This window comes from Callorhinus ursinus, unplaced genomic scaffold, assembly GCF_003265705.2.
Source record: "Callorhinus ursinus isolate GAN/ISIS: 27379988/994484 unplaced genomic scaffold, GSC_fseal_2.0 scaffold82, whole genome shotgun sequence".
In the NCBI taxonomy this organism is placed as follows: Eukaryota; Metazoa; Chordata; class Mammalia; order Carnivora; family Otariidae; genus Callorhinus; species Callorhinus ursinus.
This window is the reverse complement of record NW_027397144.1, coordinates 374,486-389,498: the sequence shown is the minus strand read 5'-3', so window position 1 is coordinate 389,498 and position 15,013 is coordinate 374,486. Positions and strand designations below refer to the sequence as shown.

General features: G+C 41.5%; 1 protein-coding gene across 9 annotated transcripts; it reads left to right on the top strand.

Moving 5' to 3' along the window:
- The first annotated feature begins 396 nt into the window (after nucleotides 1–396).
- ZNF846 (zinc finger protein 846) lies at nucleotides 397–11,885 on the top strand. Of its 9 annotated transcripts, XM_025863293.2 has the most exons (8): nucleotides 397–418; nucleotides 699–780; nucleotides 3,672–3,904; nucleotides 4,355–4,443; nucleotides 5,091–5,217; nucleotides 5,688–5,774; nucleotides 8,941–9,023; nucleotides 9,529–11,885. In XM_025863293.2, exons 3-8 carry the CDS (start codon nucleotides 3,835–3,837, stop codon nucleotides 10,666–10,668), a joined length of 1,596 nt encoding a protein of 531 aa, XP_025719078.1. In that variant the 5' UTR covers nucleotides 397–418; nucleotides 699–780; nucleotides 3,672–3,834; the 3' UTR covers nucleotides 10,669–11,885. The 9 variants fall into 9 exon arrangements, with proteins under 9 accessions (XP_025719078.1, XP_025719080.1, XP_073743862.1 ...); XM_025863295.1 differs by lacking the exon at nucleotides 397–418 and having other exon boundaries at nucleotides 430–780; nucleotides 3,672–3,897; XM_073887761.1 differs by lacking the exon at nucleotides 397–418 and having other exon boundaries at nucleotides 430–780; nucleotides 3,672–3,897; nucleotides 4,330–4,443.
- Nucleotides 11,886–15,013: the final 3,128 nt, after the last annotated feature.

Here is a 15,013-nt window from a genome sequence, read left to right as displayed (position 1 = left end):
CTAAAAAGAGGACTGAATGACCTAGGAGTTCATTTTGTGGACTAGCAGGATTATCTTTATAAATATGCATAGCGCTACGTGGAGCTGAACCAACATGGAGAGACTAGTAGAAGGGCACTTGATGAACTTCTTTGGCCCGGAACCCGGAGGCAAACCCCGCCCACCGCGTCTGTCCCTCTTCCAACTCGGTCCCCTGCGCTCCTCTCGGCTCTCCGGCCGGGTCGGTGTGGACAGCCTGCTCTGGATCGAGGTCCAACCGCCTCCCCGGACGTCTGGAAGAAGAGGCCGCCATCCGCAATCCGCAATCCGACCTAGATGCTCCGGAGGCTCCGCCCCTTACGCTGACCTCGTGGCGGAAACCGGAAGCGGAAGTGCTCGTCAGATAACATCTCACTTCCCGCTCCGCCCTGCGTGGGAGGTAAGTTTTCCACTCCGTTGGCCTCCTGCGGGGCACTCAGCCCCGGGGGTTCCGAACGTCCTGGGCTGGTCGGGAATCGCGGCGCTTCCTCCCCGCGGGTACAAGGCGCCCGAGGGACTGCGGCCGACCCGGTCCCTCCGAGAGCGTCTGTCGGCTCCGTCAGCGCGGGTGGGGGTCGTGGCCGTGGCTCAGGGTCCCCGGTGGAGGCAGGACCCTTTCTCCGTCCGGTGTGCGCTTCTCTTCAAAAGCTGCCAGAACAAACACTGTGCCCTTTCTCCAGAGGAGAAACGTGTACGCAGTGGTGGAAAACGGCCGCAGTACCCTCTTCTCGCTGACCTGGCGATTGCGGGGAGAACGTTCTGGTGAGCACTGGACGGAAATGCTCTGGCTGTGGGCACCCGTTATTGAAGTTTGATGTATTATTCAGGTGTTACCTTGTTGCACATTGACCATTTGTTAGTATTTTGCATGCCTAGTGGACCTCTTTATCCAACTCTCAGCATGTGTATAGTTAAATGTTTATGATGAGCTCTTTGAAGGTAAGGAGATTAAAATAATTTGCAGGCATGATATTCGACCTTTAGTACTTGGTTAATTGCCTCACATGTAACAACAAAGGAGTTGTGTAATAACTCCTACAAATTAATACCCAAAGTGAAAAATGAACCAAGAGGTTTCGATAGGCTCTTCAATAAAAGAAAAAATGCAAATGGACAACAAATATATGAAAAAGTGCTTCATTAGCAACCAGAGATTTGCGAATAAAAACCACAGTGTATACTACTGCACACACTAAATGTCTAAAAGTAAAACTAAAAAGAGTGACAGTGCCGGGGCGCCTGGGTGGCTCAGTCGTTAAGCGTCTGCCTTCGGCTCAGGTCATGATCCCAGGGTCCAGGTATCGAGCCCCACATGGGGCTCCCTGCTCAGCTGCAAGCTTGCTTCTCCGTCTCCCACTCCCCCTGCTTGTGTTCCCTCGCTCACTGTCTCTCTGTCAAATAAATAAAATCTTTAAAAAAAGAAAAAGTGACAGTGCCAAGTGTTTTAAAGTGTATCAACTAACTTACCAGTAACACACACACGTCTACCAATTGAACATAAACAGTATTTGTAACATCATTTTTTTTTTCTGAAGATTTTATTTATTTATTTATTTATTTGGGAGACAGCACAAACGGGGAGCAGCAAGCAGAGGGAAAAGTGGGCTTCCCGCTGAGCAGGGAGCCTGAAGCGGGACTCAATCCCAGGACCGTGGGATCATGACCTGAGCCAAAGGTGGACGCTTAACTGACTGAGCCACCCAGGCGTCCTTATTTGTAACATCATTATTTGAAATATCCCTAAATTGGAAATAACCCAAAGTGGATCAAGGGACAGGTGGATGAATTGTGGCATATATTTTTTGTGGCACACTCTTTAGTAAAAGGAAGGAGCACAGTTGCAACAACTTAGATGAACTTCACAAACATAATGTCTAATGAAAGAAGCCAGACATAAAAGAGTGCGTGCTGTTTGATACTCTTTAAAATTCGAAAACAGGCAGAAGACTCTAAAGTGTCAGGATAGTGGTTGTGGTTGGGAGGCATGGAGTGAGTGATTTGGGAAAGAGACAAGGAATGTGTCTGTGATGCTGGATTTGGATATATTCTATTTCTCAACTTGAATGATGGTTGTAAGGGGCTGTTCATTTCTTAATTCCTCATTGAGACTTTTTTTCATGATTGCCTCCCTTAGTTGTAAGTATGCTGTAATTTAATAAAAGAAGTTTGAGGGCGCCTGGGTGGCTCAGTTAGTTAAGCGACTGCCTTCGGCTCAGGTCATGATCCTGGAGTCCCGGGATCGAGTCCCGCATCGGGCTCCCTGCTCAGCGGGGAGTCTGCTTCTCCCTCTGACCCTCTTCCCTCTCGTGCTCTCTATCTCATTCTCTCTCTCCCAAATAAATAAATAAAATCTTTAAAAAAAAAGTTTGATTAATGGATCTAAGCATGCTACTTCATAAGGTTGAGCAAGAAATATAGAAGTAGAAGAAAATGTACTGAATGAATAAAAATAAAACTAATGATGGAAAAGAGTAGAACTGATCAGTAATAAGAAAAGGTGAAAAGATGCATGATATATTTGTATATTAGTCTTTGTGGTTAACTATGAGATAATATGGAAAGCCTTCAGTTTCAACATAAAAAAAAAAAAACACAGGACACCTGGGTTGCTCATTCGGTTAAGCCTCTGTCTTCAGCTCAGGTCATGATCCAGGAGTCCTGGGATCAAGTCCCAAATTGGGCTCCTTGCTCGCAGGGAGCCCCCTTCTCTCTCTGCCTGCCACTCCCCCTGCTTGTGCTCTCTCTCTCTCTGACAAATAAATAAATAATATCTTTTTTAAAAAACAAAAAACCCAGTGACATGATTCAGAAGCTGTTGGAGTGGCTAACATAAGTGTATTTTGAGTTTTTGTAAAATTATGATATTTCAAGTTTGGATGTCTTTAGGTCAAACTTTGCACACTACTTTTTAAGTAAGTAAGGTATCAATTATCACAGTCCTCTGAAGTGATTATTTCCCTATTCTGTCTTTATCCTACCTTTAACTAGCCCTGTTTCTGTATCAGGAATATATTTGTATATGTGCAGTACTCCTTATACTTTAATGGGATTGATTCTTTAACTGTACTGCTCATCACCAACTGCTAATTATCTGTTTATTACCTGCATTGCCTGATTGAACTGTGAGATCCCTAAGAACTGTTCCCTCCTCGTTGCCTAGTACCTGGCCTGGCAGAAGGAAGGCGCTTACTAAATATTTGCTGACTGAATGAAGGAATGAGACAGAAGGAGGCAAAGGTTCCAAATCCAACCAAGTTCCAGCAGGGGGTGCTCAGGGGGACTTCTCATTTCATAAACTCTTTTGTATTTCTCATTTCCATTATGCCTCTCAGAGGATGTGGACTCATTTCTGGTCATCTGAGGAATAACAACCACCACAGGAGATAAGGCTCTTGCCATACCAACATGTGTCTGCCTGGCCTACCTTTCCTAATGGGTGATTTGAGACAGTTATTAATACTGTGTGAACCTCCATTTTCTCAGTTATTAAATGACAGTTATTAATACCCAGTTTGGAGGGTTGTTAGGGCAACTGAAGGAGTTAATACTTGTAGAGCTACTAACAGTGCTCAGTAAATAGAGATTGGTATTAATATTTGCATGGTAGGATATTCGACAGTTTTTAATGGCTGTCACATGTTTTATCTGCACAGAGATGGCTAAAGAGTGATGTTTGATGATTGAGGAAAAATGTCTATTGCTTAATGATGGTATTGTGAACCGGTTACCCAGACACTCCAGTAGTCAAAGAGCAATTGAGATCAACCTCTTAATTTAAACTCAAAAGCTTCTCTGAAGTGGTCTTCTGAGCAAGAAATGGAATATTTTGGAAATTCTCACTATCAGATTCACAGGATGGCAGCCCTTGATGTGAATCAGGTGTGTGGTGAGTCCTTGTTGACTTCTTTTCATATAGTTCCGTCACAAATGGCAGATCCAGTGCTCAGTGCTCAGGGGCTGAGTGATCATGCAGTAGGCCATGTAAGAGCGACTGAAAAGAGCAGAGCATGTATAAGTCAGGTTCCTGGGATTTGGGAGGCAGGAAGGTGTGTGTGCTTTTTGCGGGGGTAACGTGTTCATGAATTCTGTGGTGTCAAACAACTCTGCCTCTCTGTACTGTAATTTGTGTAACTCTAAATTGGAATATTTAACCTGTTCCTCATGGGTAGCAAGATCCAGAAAACCATTTTCTTGCTACAGGTAACTCAGAGCACTTTGCCAGTTTATGGAGTTAGTGTGTTTGTGGTATGTTCTGTGCATGGTGTGGAATAGCTTATAAGCATGTGATTATTGGAATTGGATTGGCTTCAGAGTTCATGGCATTCTTCTCTCTGAGGTCATCTTTCTTGGGACCCTTACTGTCTTCATGAGGGGAAAATTGAGGAGGCAAGGATGGTGGCTGGGTTACTGATGGATTCTTCTCAGGTAAGTGGAAAGTTGACCTTTCTGCAGAATGTCAGGCTTATTTATTGGGTAGTCATTTCTCCTTGTAATGTCCCCAGGCTTCTTATAGCAATTAATGACTCTGCTTAAGGAATGAGTCTCAGGTCAATTTCTCCAGGACTCATGCCATCTCGGAATATATAGGGATTACACTAATCCTCAAGATTATATGATTCTTTTATCTCAATATTCATTAATTCTTTCTGATCCTCAGTCATGCTTGTTGGCTTATCGTTTTGTTGAGTGGTATGATAGATACCGAGGAATGATATGAAGGTATCTAATCTCATGGAATGTGTGTGTTACTGTGGAAATAATTCATCTGTTAGAAGATTTTACAGTGTTTGCATTGTGTTCAGTGCTAACTACAGCCTATAAATAGAAGAGAAATAAAGCACGAATAGCCCACAGTCAAGTTGTGATAACATAAATGTAGTCACATGTCAGTGATGCTGGTAAGTCCATGTGACTGGCTGTGACCACCAGGCAGCATCTGTAGCTAGAGAAGAAGTCTGGGCCCAGGAGTACTATAGGCTTCTGGTCTACCTTCCTCAGTCCCTCATGCATCTTCCTGAGAACCTCAAAGAAGATGGTGGTTAGCTGAAGCCAGCATGTATTTGATGGTTTAGCACTTAGTGACCTTCGAGGATGTGGCTGTGAACTTTACCCAGGAGGAGTGGACTTTGTTGGATCAAACACAGAGAGATCTCTACAGAGATGTGATGCTGGAGAACTACCAGAATCTCATTATACTAGGTAAGGCTGGAATCATTTCTTCATGAATGTTATGAATGTTATGAAATGAATGTTTCTTAAGTATCTTTCCTGTCAAATGAGAATAGTGTGGTAAACAAGACAGACATAATCCCTGACCTCAGGGGCCTTACTATCTAGAGGATTCCCTGTGAAAATGAAGATCTGTCTAAATAAATGACTTTATTCCTTTTAGGGACTGAAAACCTTAGGACTTTAAATGTGTGTAGAGGCTGGACATGATTTTCAGGTCTTAGAGCTCTCTAGTCATTTGAGGACAAAGAATGTACTTATATTTTTGTTCCTTTTAGAATAGTTTTATTGCATCGATTTAAAATTTTGTGCGATTATTTTGCTGTTTGTAAAGTGAGACTTCACTGTCTACAGAAACCCTGAAGCTAAAGTGTTGGTTCCTATCCAAAGAGCTGTGTTTCATGTCTTGCAAGGTCCATTTTATGTATTTTTCCTGTAAGCAGGATGTGAATCATGCAAACCTGATCTCAACTCTTCAGTGGGAGGAGCAGAAGAGCTGAGGACAGGAGGGAGAGGAATTCTGCAGGGTAAGTTCATGCCTGGGTAAGGTGCTGTACATTTGGAAATGCCACTTGGCAGACTTTCAAAGGTATACTCTTTTTCTGAGAAGGCTGAAGTAGTTTGGTTTTTGAGTTTGCTTAGGAACCTTCAACTCTCTTTACCTTTAAATTTCCGTTGATCTCAACCTTTTCCTGTTCTCCCAGAAAGATCTGTCTGACTCAATTGAAAATTTCATTACCTGCAGATAGCTCATTTTGCAGTACTTTCTATCTTGTTTTCCTGATTCTATCAGTGTTTTTTTGTTTATGGTCAGCCTTAGTTTTCCAGAGTATTAAGCTTTGTACATTGCCTACGGTTTCGACACCATACCCTTATCGTTGCCAAACTCCTAACAAGCCAAACTCTGTGTAGTCCAATTTCCCTTTTGTTTCAACCTTTTATCTTGTTTCATGCATATTTAGACATAAGTATGTGCCATATGTTTTTTTTTTTAGAGATAAAATACACAAAAATTAACCATTTTAGTGGGTATGATTTATTGGTATTGAGGACATTCACAGTGTTGTGCAACCATCAGCTCTTTTTAGTTCCAAAATATTTTCATCACTTGAAAAGGAAACCCTGTAACCATTAAGCAGTCAGCCTCCTTTCAGCTCTATCCCCACTCCCTGCAGCCACTAATCTACTTTCTAATCTACAGGTTTGCCTATTCTGTACATATCAAATAGAATCATACAGAATTCAGTTTCATGACTATAACTTACTACCTAGGAATAGAATTGTGAGGGCATATGGTCATTTTGTTTAACTTGTTAAGGATTACCAAACTGTTTTAGACAGAAGCTGTACCATATTAGATTCCCTCTAGCAGTGTAGAAGTGACTTTGCCTCCTTGCCATCACTTCTTCCTTCCTTTTTTTTTTTTTTCTTTTTACTAGTAACCATCCTAGCAGGTATGAAGCGGTATCTTACTGTGGTTTTGATTTGCATTTCCCTAAAACAAATGATGTTGGACATCTTTTTGTGTGCTTGTTGACCAGTTCCATGTCTTTGGAGAAATGCTGGTTCAAGTTCTTTGCCCAGTTTTTACCTTGGGTCGTTTGTTTTGTTGTTGCTGAAGCATAGGCGTTCTTTCAGTACTCTAATAGTGGACCCATATCACATGGATGATTTGCAAATATTTCCTCCCATTTTTGGGGTTATCCTTTTGCTTTTTTAAAAAAAAATTTTATTGTTATGTTAATCACTCCTTTTGCTTTTTTGATAGTGTTCTTTGATGTACATTTTTAATTGCAGTGGGGTCCAGTTTATCTTTGTTTTCTTTGGTGCTTTTGATATCATATCTAAGAATAGATAGACTGGACACTGTTAAATCCAACATTCTGAAGGTTTCCACCCTTGTTTTCTTCTAAGAGTTTTTCCTTTACATTGGGTTTTTGATCCGTTTTGAGTGAATTTGTATATATGGCGTGAAGTAGGTATCCCATTTGATTCTTCTGCATAGAAATATCCAGTTATCCTAGCACTGTATGTGTGTTGAAGAGACTGTTCTTTCCCCCATTGGATGGTCATGGCATGCTTGTTGAGAATATATTGATTCTAGATGTATGGTTTTTTTTCTGGATTCTCTCTTCTATTCATGTATATGTCTATCCTTTTGCCTGTACCACACATTTCTGATATTGTACTTTTTGGCTCCAGAATTTTTTTAAAAAGATGTTATTTATTTGACACACAGAGAGAGAAAGAGCACAAGCAGGGGGAGTGGCAAAGGGAGAGGGAGAAGCAGGCTCCCCGCTGAGCAGGGAGCTTGACGCGGGGCTCGATCCCAGGACCCTGGTATCATGACCTGGGCCACCCAGCTGCCCCTTGGCTCCAGAATTTATTTGGTTCTTTTTTGTAATTTCTGTCTCTTACTTGACAGTCTCTTAAGTGAGACATAATTCTTCTAGTTTCCTTTAATTCTTTGTCCATGGTTTCTGTTAGCTTTTTGGATGTGTTGAAACAGATTGATTTAAACTTATTAGTAAGTCCAGTGCTTTGGCTTTCAGGAACAATTTGTATTAATTTTTCATTGTTCCATTGCATACCTCATATGTTTTAGTTGGAAATGTACATTTTAGATACCATAATGTGGCAGTTTGAAAATCTGATTCACCCCCTCCCTGGGTTTGTTGTTGCTGCTTGTTGTGTATTGTTGGTGTTTGTTTAGTGGCTTTTATAAATTGTTTTTGTATATTCTGCCTTCTTTTTAGTGCAGTCCCTGAAATCTGTGTTCTGTTAGTTTAGTGGTCACCTTAGAGTGACAGAAATTCCTTAAATACTGGAGCCAAGAAAAGAAAACTAAACTATTCTTTTAGTTTTTGTTGATTGGCTGTGTGTTGGGCCACTCCTTCAGTGTTTAGCTAGACCATCTACAACTCTTCCTTAGCCTTCCATTCCTGGCTGAAGGTCAGCCAGAGGTGAAAGTTTTGAGTCCTCTCCAGCCTTTCTCAGCATGCATCCAGTCCCCAGTGTGCTTGTGGACTTCTTGATTCCCTGGTAAACACTCGAACTTTTATTTACGCACATATCAGCATTCCCAGTCTGTTCCTTCTAAGGCTTTTCAGGCTGTCTTTTGTTTGTCCCAAATGCTTTTCCTTTCCTTGGACTGCTGTAGGCAACACTTTGCCTTTAGACACTTTCATCAGTAGTTGTCTGAGATGCTGCCTTGCTCCTGGGAACTCTGAGTTGGGTGAGATAAAGGCACACCCTTGCAGCGGTGATACTCGAGGAAGCTGCCAGACAGATGGAAACACAATGGCAGTTCTTCAGCAAAGTCCATAGTGCTCCTTTCAGCACTTTTAACTTGCTCAGGGATGCATCCTGTGGTCTACATGGCTGCCGGTGATCTGAAGGGGGTTGTGGTAGGTGGGTAATTAAAATGCCTCAGCACTCTCTTGGTGAACTATAGTTGCTTCTCTCTTCCATAAGTGTTCCCTTGGTGGTTATAAGTTTTTGACTAGGTTCTAAAGTTCTGTAATAGTTGATTTTGATAGTTTTTGTAAGCTTGTTAGTTGTTTTCTGGTGGGAAGGAGTCCTGGAGTTCCCTACTTCACCATATTTTGTGGTGTCATTCTCTGTGCCATATGCTTTTAAACAATTTTATCCCAGGATTTTTCTCCAAAACTAAATTTTTCCACTTTTTTTCAGAATTGGATTTGCAGCTCAAAACCAAAGGTTCCACATCCCTTCAAGATATTTCTTTGGAAAAAACATCAAATGGAATCCAATTGGTAAGATCTCCAAAAGTAATTCCTTTCTTCCACACCTGGACCAGAAGTACAAAATCCATGTCAATTATATGAAATAAATGTCACTTACCCAAAGAAAGCACAATCTGTGAAGAGATTCTTTGAATATCAAGAATTTGAGGAGCACTCTAAACCTACTTCAAACCCATTTCTCCTCAGAGATCCACATAAATATAACTCAGATGTCCAGTTTTTGATGCACTGGGATTTAGTCAGAATAATTTAGGTTTTAAATGATTTAGTATGAATAATTACCAGAAGATACTCTGTGAAAGTAAAATATAATTCAGGGCCCTAGCCTCAGAGTCTGTTTGTTCAACTTAAAACAACTAAAAACAGGGCAGGAACTCTGTACACTTAAATGGAAATGGAAAAAACACTTCAATTATGATGATGTTTCCAATGCATAAAAATTGTGATGAGGGAGAAATTCTGTTATAGTGCGTGTGGAAAAGTCTTTAGTTATCACTTAAACCTTAATCAACAGGAGAGAAGCAATGCTGGAGCGAAGCAATATGGCTCTCACCTGTATGGAAGAGCATTCAGTGGGCACTCACTTATGACTCACAGTAGACAGAAAACTTCTAAGGGTAATCAGAATGGGAAAGCCTTTAAAAAGAACTTTATTTGTACTTTGCTCAAGGAAATCCCTGTTGGGGAGAAAACTTCCGAGAGTGTTCAACATGATAAAGCCCTTTGTCAGCTTTCAAATCTTACTGGGCAGAAGGAAACTCAGACACGAGGGAAAGTGTGTGAATGCAAAGACTGTCAGAGAACTTTTGTTGATCAGTCATCCCTTAAGGTACACATGAGACACCACACTGGAGAAAAACCATATGAATATAAAGAATGTGGGAAAGCCTTCCCTCATTCCTCATACCTTACAGATCATAGAAGAATTCACAGTGGAAAAAGGCCCTATGTATGCATGGAATGTGGGAAAGCCTTTACTCGATCGACAGGACTTATTTTACACATGCGAATTCACACTGGAGAAAAACCATATGAATGTAAGGAATGTGGAAAAGCTTTTATTCACTCTTCATACCTTACAAAACATGTAAGAATTCACAGCGGAGAAAAGCCATATTTATGTAAGGAGTGTGGGAAAACGTTCACTCGTTCCTCAGGACTTGTCTTACACGTGCGAACACACACTGGAGAGAAACCCTATGTATGTAAGGAATGTGGGAAAGCCTTTAATAATTCTTCAATGCTCAATCAGCATGTAAGGACACACACTGGAGAGAAGCCATATGAATGCAAGCAGTGTGGGAAAGCTTTCACTCAGTCTTCAGGCCTTACCACACATTTAAGAACTCACACTGGAGAGAAGGCCTATGCGTGTAAAGAATGTGGGAAAGCTTTTGCTCGTTCTACAAATCTTAATATGCACATGCGAACGCATACTGGAGAAAAGCCCTACAAATGTAAAGAATGTGGGAAAGCCTTTAGATACTCCACATGCCTTAATATTCACATGCGAACTCACACTGGAGAGAAACCATATGAATGTAAGGAATGTGGGAAAAACTTCACTCAATCTTCGGCACTTGCTAAACATTTAAGAACTAAGGCATGTGAAAAAACCTGTAAATGTTCTTCGGATGTTAGTATTCACATCTAAACTCATCTGGATAAAGTACCTTAGGAAAGTAAAGAATGTGTGAGAAAGCTTTACTCATTTTGCATCCTTACATGATAGGAACTTTCTGGGGCAGAATTCCCATTCATATAAGGTATATGGGAGAGCAGTAATTGTTCATACTTTACAGAATGTGTAAGAACTCGCACTTGAGAGAACCTTCCAGTTATAAGGTATGTGGGAGAGCCTTTTTGTTGTTGCTCTAAACATTAATTTTACATATCTAAAATTACTGTAGATTTAGAAACTGGCTGGCTCAGTTGGTAGAGCAGGTGACTCTTGATCTCAGGGCTGTGAGTTCGAGCCCCACTTTGGGCATAGAGATTACTTATAAGTAAATAAATTACTTACAAATAAATAAACTACTGTAAAAGTGATGTGAAGGTGAGAATGAGATACAGCCTTAAAATATGACCACATGCTTTGATAGTACACGGTAACTCATCCTAGGGATGGATCATCTGTATGTAAGGAACGTGGTGAAACCGTAGTGCCAAGGCCTTAATACCCACATGAGACTTCATACTGGTATAAAACCCTACAAATGTCAAGGATCCAGGAAGACCTACAGTTGTTTCTTGTATCTTTTAAGAACTCAGCATTTAAAAAACAGTGGAGAGATTTCTATACATGTTAAGAAATATGGGAAAGCTTCTAGAAATTCTTGATTGCTTCATATGCAAGGAGACTCATGAATGTAAGAAATGTTGAAAATTGTTCAGGTGTTAATGGGTAAGTCACAACACGCAGTGAAGAGAAACCTTATGATGGTAAGATATGTGGGACAACAGAGCCCCATATGTTAACATTCTTTAGTAATCTCAGAAAATGTTATGAATATTAGAAATAATGGTTATGCCTTTATGTGTGTATGTGTTTATTTTTTGGCTTTTGACCTTTAGTAAAAATAATCCACACTGGAGAGAAATAATGGTTGTAGGATACATGGGAAATGATGTATCCATCTTATACATCTTACTCTACATGTGAAAACCCACCCTGGAAAGAAGCTGAATGAATGTAAAAATGTGGGAATGATTTTTGGTAAATACACATCCCTTAAGAGACACAAAATACTCACTGAAGGAATGAAGTATGAATGAGAGGAATTTGGGGAAGCTTTCAGGTATTGCTCTTCACTTACTGTACACAAGAGAATTCTTCCTGGAGGTCATATTGAAATAAATGACATAAATGCAGTTGCCTTTCTGTGTGTTTCCTTCTCAAGGAAAGTAGCTAGCACCTATATTTTTTGTGGTGGTTTTGTTTTACAAAGTTTTAGTTGCTTTAAAGATACTCTAAAATTTTTGCAATATTATACTCATTTCATATAATGGTGTTTTCATTATGGTTCACATCTAAAGACTTCCCCATATATATATCTTCATTGAATTATATGAGATATTTGGAACTTTATTTGGCAATGTAAGAGCATTTTAAAAAAAGATTTTATTTATTTGACAGAGCAGGGGAAGCAGCAAGCAGGTAGAGGGAGGGGGAGAAGTAGGTTCCCCGTGGAGCAGGGAGCCCAATGTGGGGATTGATCCCAGGATCCTGGGATCATGATCTGAGCCAAAGGCAGACACTTAACTGACTGAGCCACCCAGGTGCCCCTGTAAGAGCATTTTTAAAAATTATCTGTGGGCGCCTGGGTGGCTCAGTCGGTTGAGCGACTGCCTTCGGCTCGGGTCATGATCCTGGAGTCCTGGGATCGAGTCCTGCATCGGGCTCCCTGCTCGGCAGGGAGTCTGCTTCTCCCTCTGACCCTCCCCCCCCATGTGCTCTCTCTCTCCAATAAATAAAATTTTAAAAAATGTATTTGTTTATTTTGAAAGTGTGCACGTGAGCTGGGGGAGGGACAGAGGGAGAGACTCTTTCAAGCAGACTCCCTGCTGAGCACAGAGCCCCACACAGAGCTCGGTCTCACAACCCATGAGATCATGACCTGAGCTGAAACCAGGAGTTGGACACTCAACTGACTGAGCCACCCAGGTGCCCTTGCAATGTGAGAGCATTTTATCATGTTTTTAGGTACTGCTTTCTGGTGTATTTGCAAGTGGGTCATAAAATGGGGCTCTTCATATTATTTGATATAGGACAATTCTTGCTTTCTATGGCAAGTAGTATTTAGTCATCACAATATTCCTTGTCCCTTATAAATAGAATCCAGATTATCTCCAGGCACATAGTTTAAAAAAAAAAATCATTTCTACTTCTCAGGTTTCCTTGGGTTTATAGGAAGACTATATTTCATAATCGTGGCTAATAAGAAGTAGGCAGAAGACATCAGTGTGGATTCTGGAAAAGCTTTTAAAAAGGGGACAGTCTCCAGTGGCTTTTTCTCTTCAAGGATTGCTCTTCTTTCTCCTTCCTTCCTGGAAGTCAGGTACATTCCTATAGTTTAGATGATACATTGTGTACTGTGAGGACAAAAGCTACAGACAAGTAAGGTGTGGCTGAAAAACACATGCTTTCTGCTTGTAGTATTGCACCAGCCCTTAGACTGCGTATGTGTAGACTTCTTGGTACATAAGAAAAAACTTATCAGGCTGAGCACTTATGTTTCCGAATCATCAGTGTATAGATGGCACTTAAAACCATTCAATTAGATAATTTCAGCTGAGGATTGGCAAGCCCCGGGAGTCAACTTTGGCAGTTGGGAGTCATGGGAGGAAGTACTGAATGAATTGAGAAGTAGTGGCCCATGAAATAGCAATAGAATTAAGATTGGTGTCCATGAATCCAAGGCAAGGAGCAGCGACGGATCCACTATACCAAATGCTGATTTGGGTGAGTTGAATGAGGATGGGATTTAACCATAAAAGTCATTGAGGACCTTTTTCCCAAAAGCTGGCTTTATAGAACAGCATGTGCCAAGGTCTTGCAATAGATTTCTGAGAAAGTAGCATAAACATTGTCCATCCTATCTTACCCAAAACATTCTTTCCTAAATATAGATAGATACGTCTCTTTGACCTCACAATCGGTACCTTAATATTCTGGCTTTACATTGTGTTGTTAGTTTACTATTGCTGCTGTAACAAACTACCAAACAATGCCACAAGACAACTAAACTTTTACTACCTTACAGTTTTGGAGTTCAGAACTCTGAAAAGGGTTTCAGTGAACTAAAATCAACATGTTAACAGGACCGTATTCCTCCTTGGAGGCTCTAGGGGTGAATCTGTTTCCTTTTTCCGGCGTCTAGATGCCCGTCTCTTTTTTTTTTCCTGGATCTTTTTTCCTTCTTGAAGGCCAGCATTGTCAGTCTCATACTACCATCTCTCTGACTCTTCTGCTTTACCTTGTCCCCCCCCTTTTTTTTAGATTTTATTTATTTTATTTATTTTTCAAAGATTTTATTTTTATTTATTTATTGGAGAGAGAGAATGAGGGAGAGGGAGGGAGAAGCAGACTCCCCGCTGAGCGGGGAGCCCGATGTGGGACTCGATCCCGGGACTCCAGGATCACGACCTGAGCCGAAGGCAGTCGCTTAACCGACTGAGCCACCCAGGCGCCCAGATTTTATTTATTTGAGAGAGAGCGAGCACAGAGGGAGATTGAGAGGGAGAAGCAGACTCCCCGCTGAGCAGGGAGCCCGATGCGGGACTCCATCCCAGGACCCTGGGATCATGACCTGAGCTGAAGGCAGACGCTTAACGACTGAGCCACCCAGGTGCCCCTCTCCTTCTACTTATTTAAAAAAAAAAGTAGGGGCGCCTGGGTGGCTCAGATGGTTGAGCGTCTGCCTTCGGCTCAGGTCATGATCCCAGGGTCCTGGGATCGAGTCCCGCATCGGGCTCCCTGCTCAGTGGGGAGTCTGCTTCTCCCTCTGCCTCTCTCTCTCTCTCTCTCTGTCTCTCATGAATAAATAAATAAAAATAAAATCTTTAAAAATAAATAAATAAAAAAAATAAAAAAAAAGTAAACTTCCCAATGTGGGGCTCAAACTCAAGGCCCTAAGATCAAGAGTTGCATGCTTTCCTGACTGAGGCAGCCAGGCACCCCACCTCTACTACATTATTTTAATGCTTTTCTGTTATTTTCCCCCCATTCTGTTAAAAAAAATTATTAGAGCACAAGCGGGGGAGAGGAAGAAGGAGAGGGAGAGGGACAAGCAGACTCCTTGCTGAGTGCAGAGCCCAACATGGGGCTTGGTGCCAGGACCCGAGATCATGATCTGAGCTGAAGTTCTGGGATCAAGCCCCGCATCGGACTCCCAGCTCAGCCAGGGGTCCACTTCTCCCTCTCCCTCTGCCTCTCCCCCTGCTTGTGCTCTGTCTCTCTCCCTCTCAAATGAATAAATAAAATCTTAAAAAAAGATGCT

Bases quoted from the DNA above. Each gene is read 5' to 3' on its own strand.
- ZNF846 (XM_025863293.2), top strand. From the start codon at position 3,835: ATGGAATATTTTGGAAATTCTCACTATCAGATTCACAGGATGGCAGCC. The intron at 5,775-8,940 runs GTAAGTTCATGC...ACTTTTTTTCAG, and splicing joins AGGGAGAGGAATTCTGCAGG to AATTGGATTTGCAGCTCAAA. The intron at 9,024-9,528 runs GTAAGATCTCCA...CTTAATCAACAG, and splicing joins CATCAAATGGAATCCAATTG to GAGAGAAGCAATGCTGGAGC.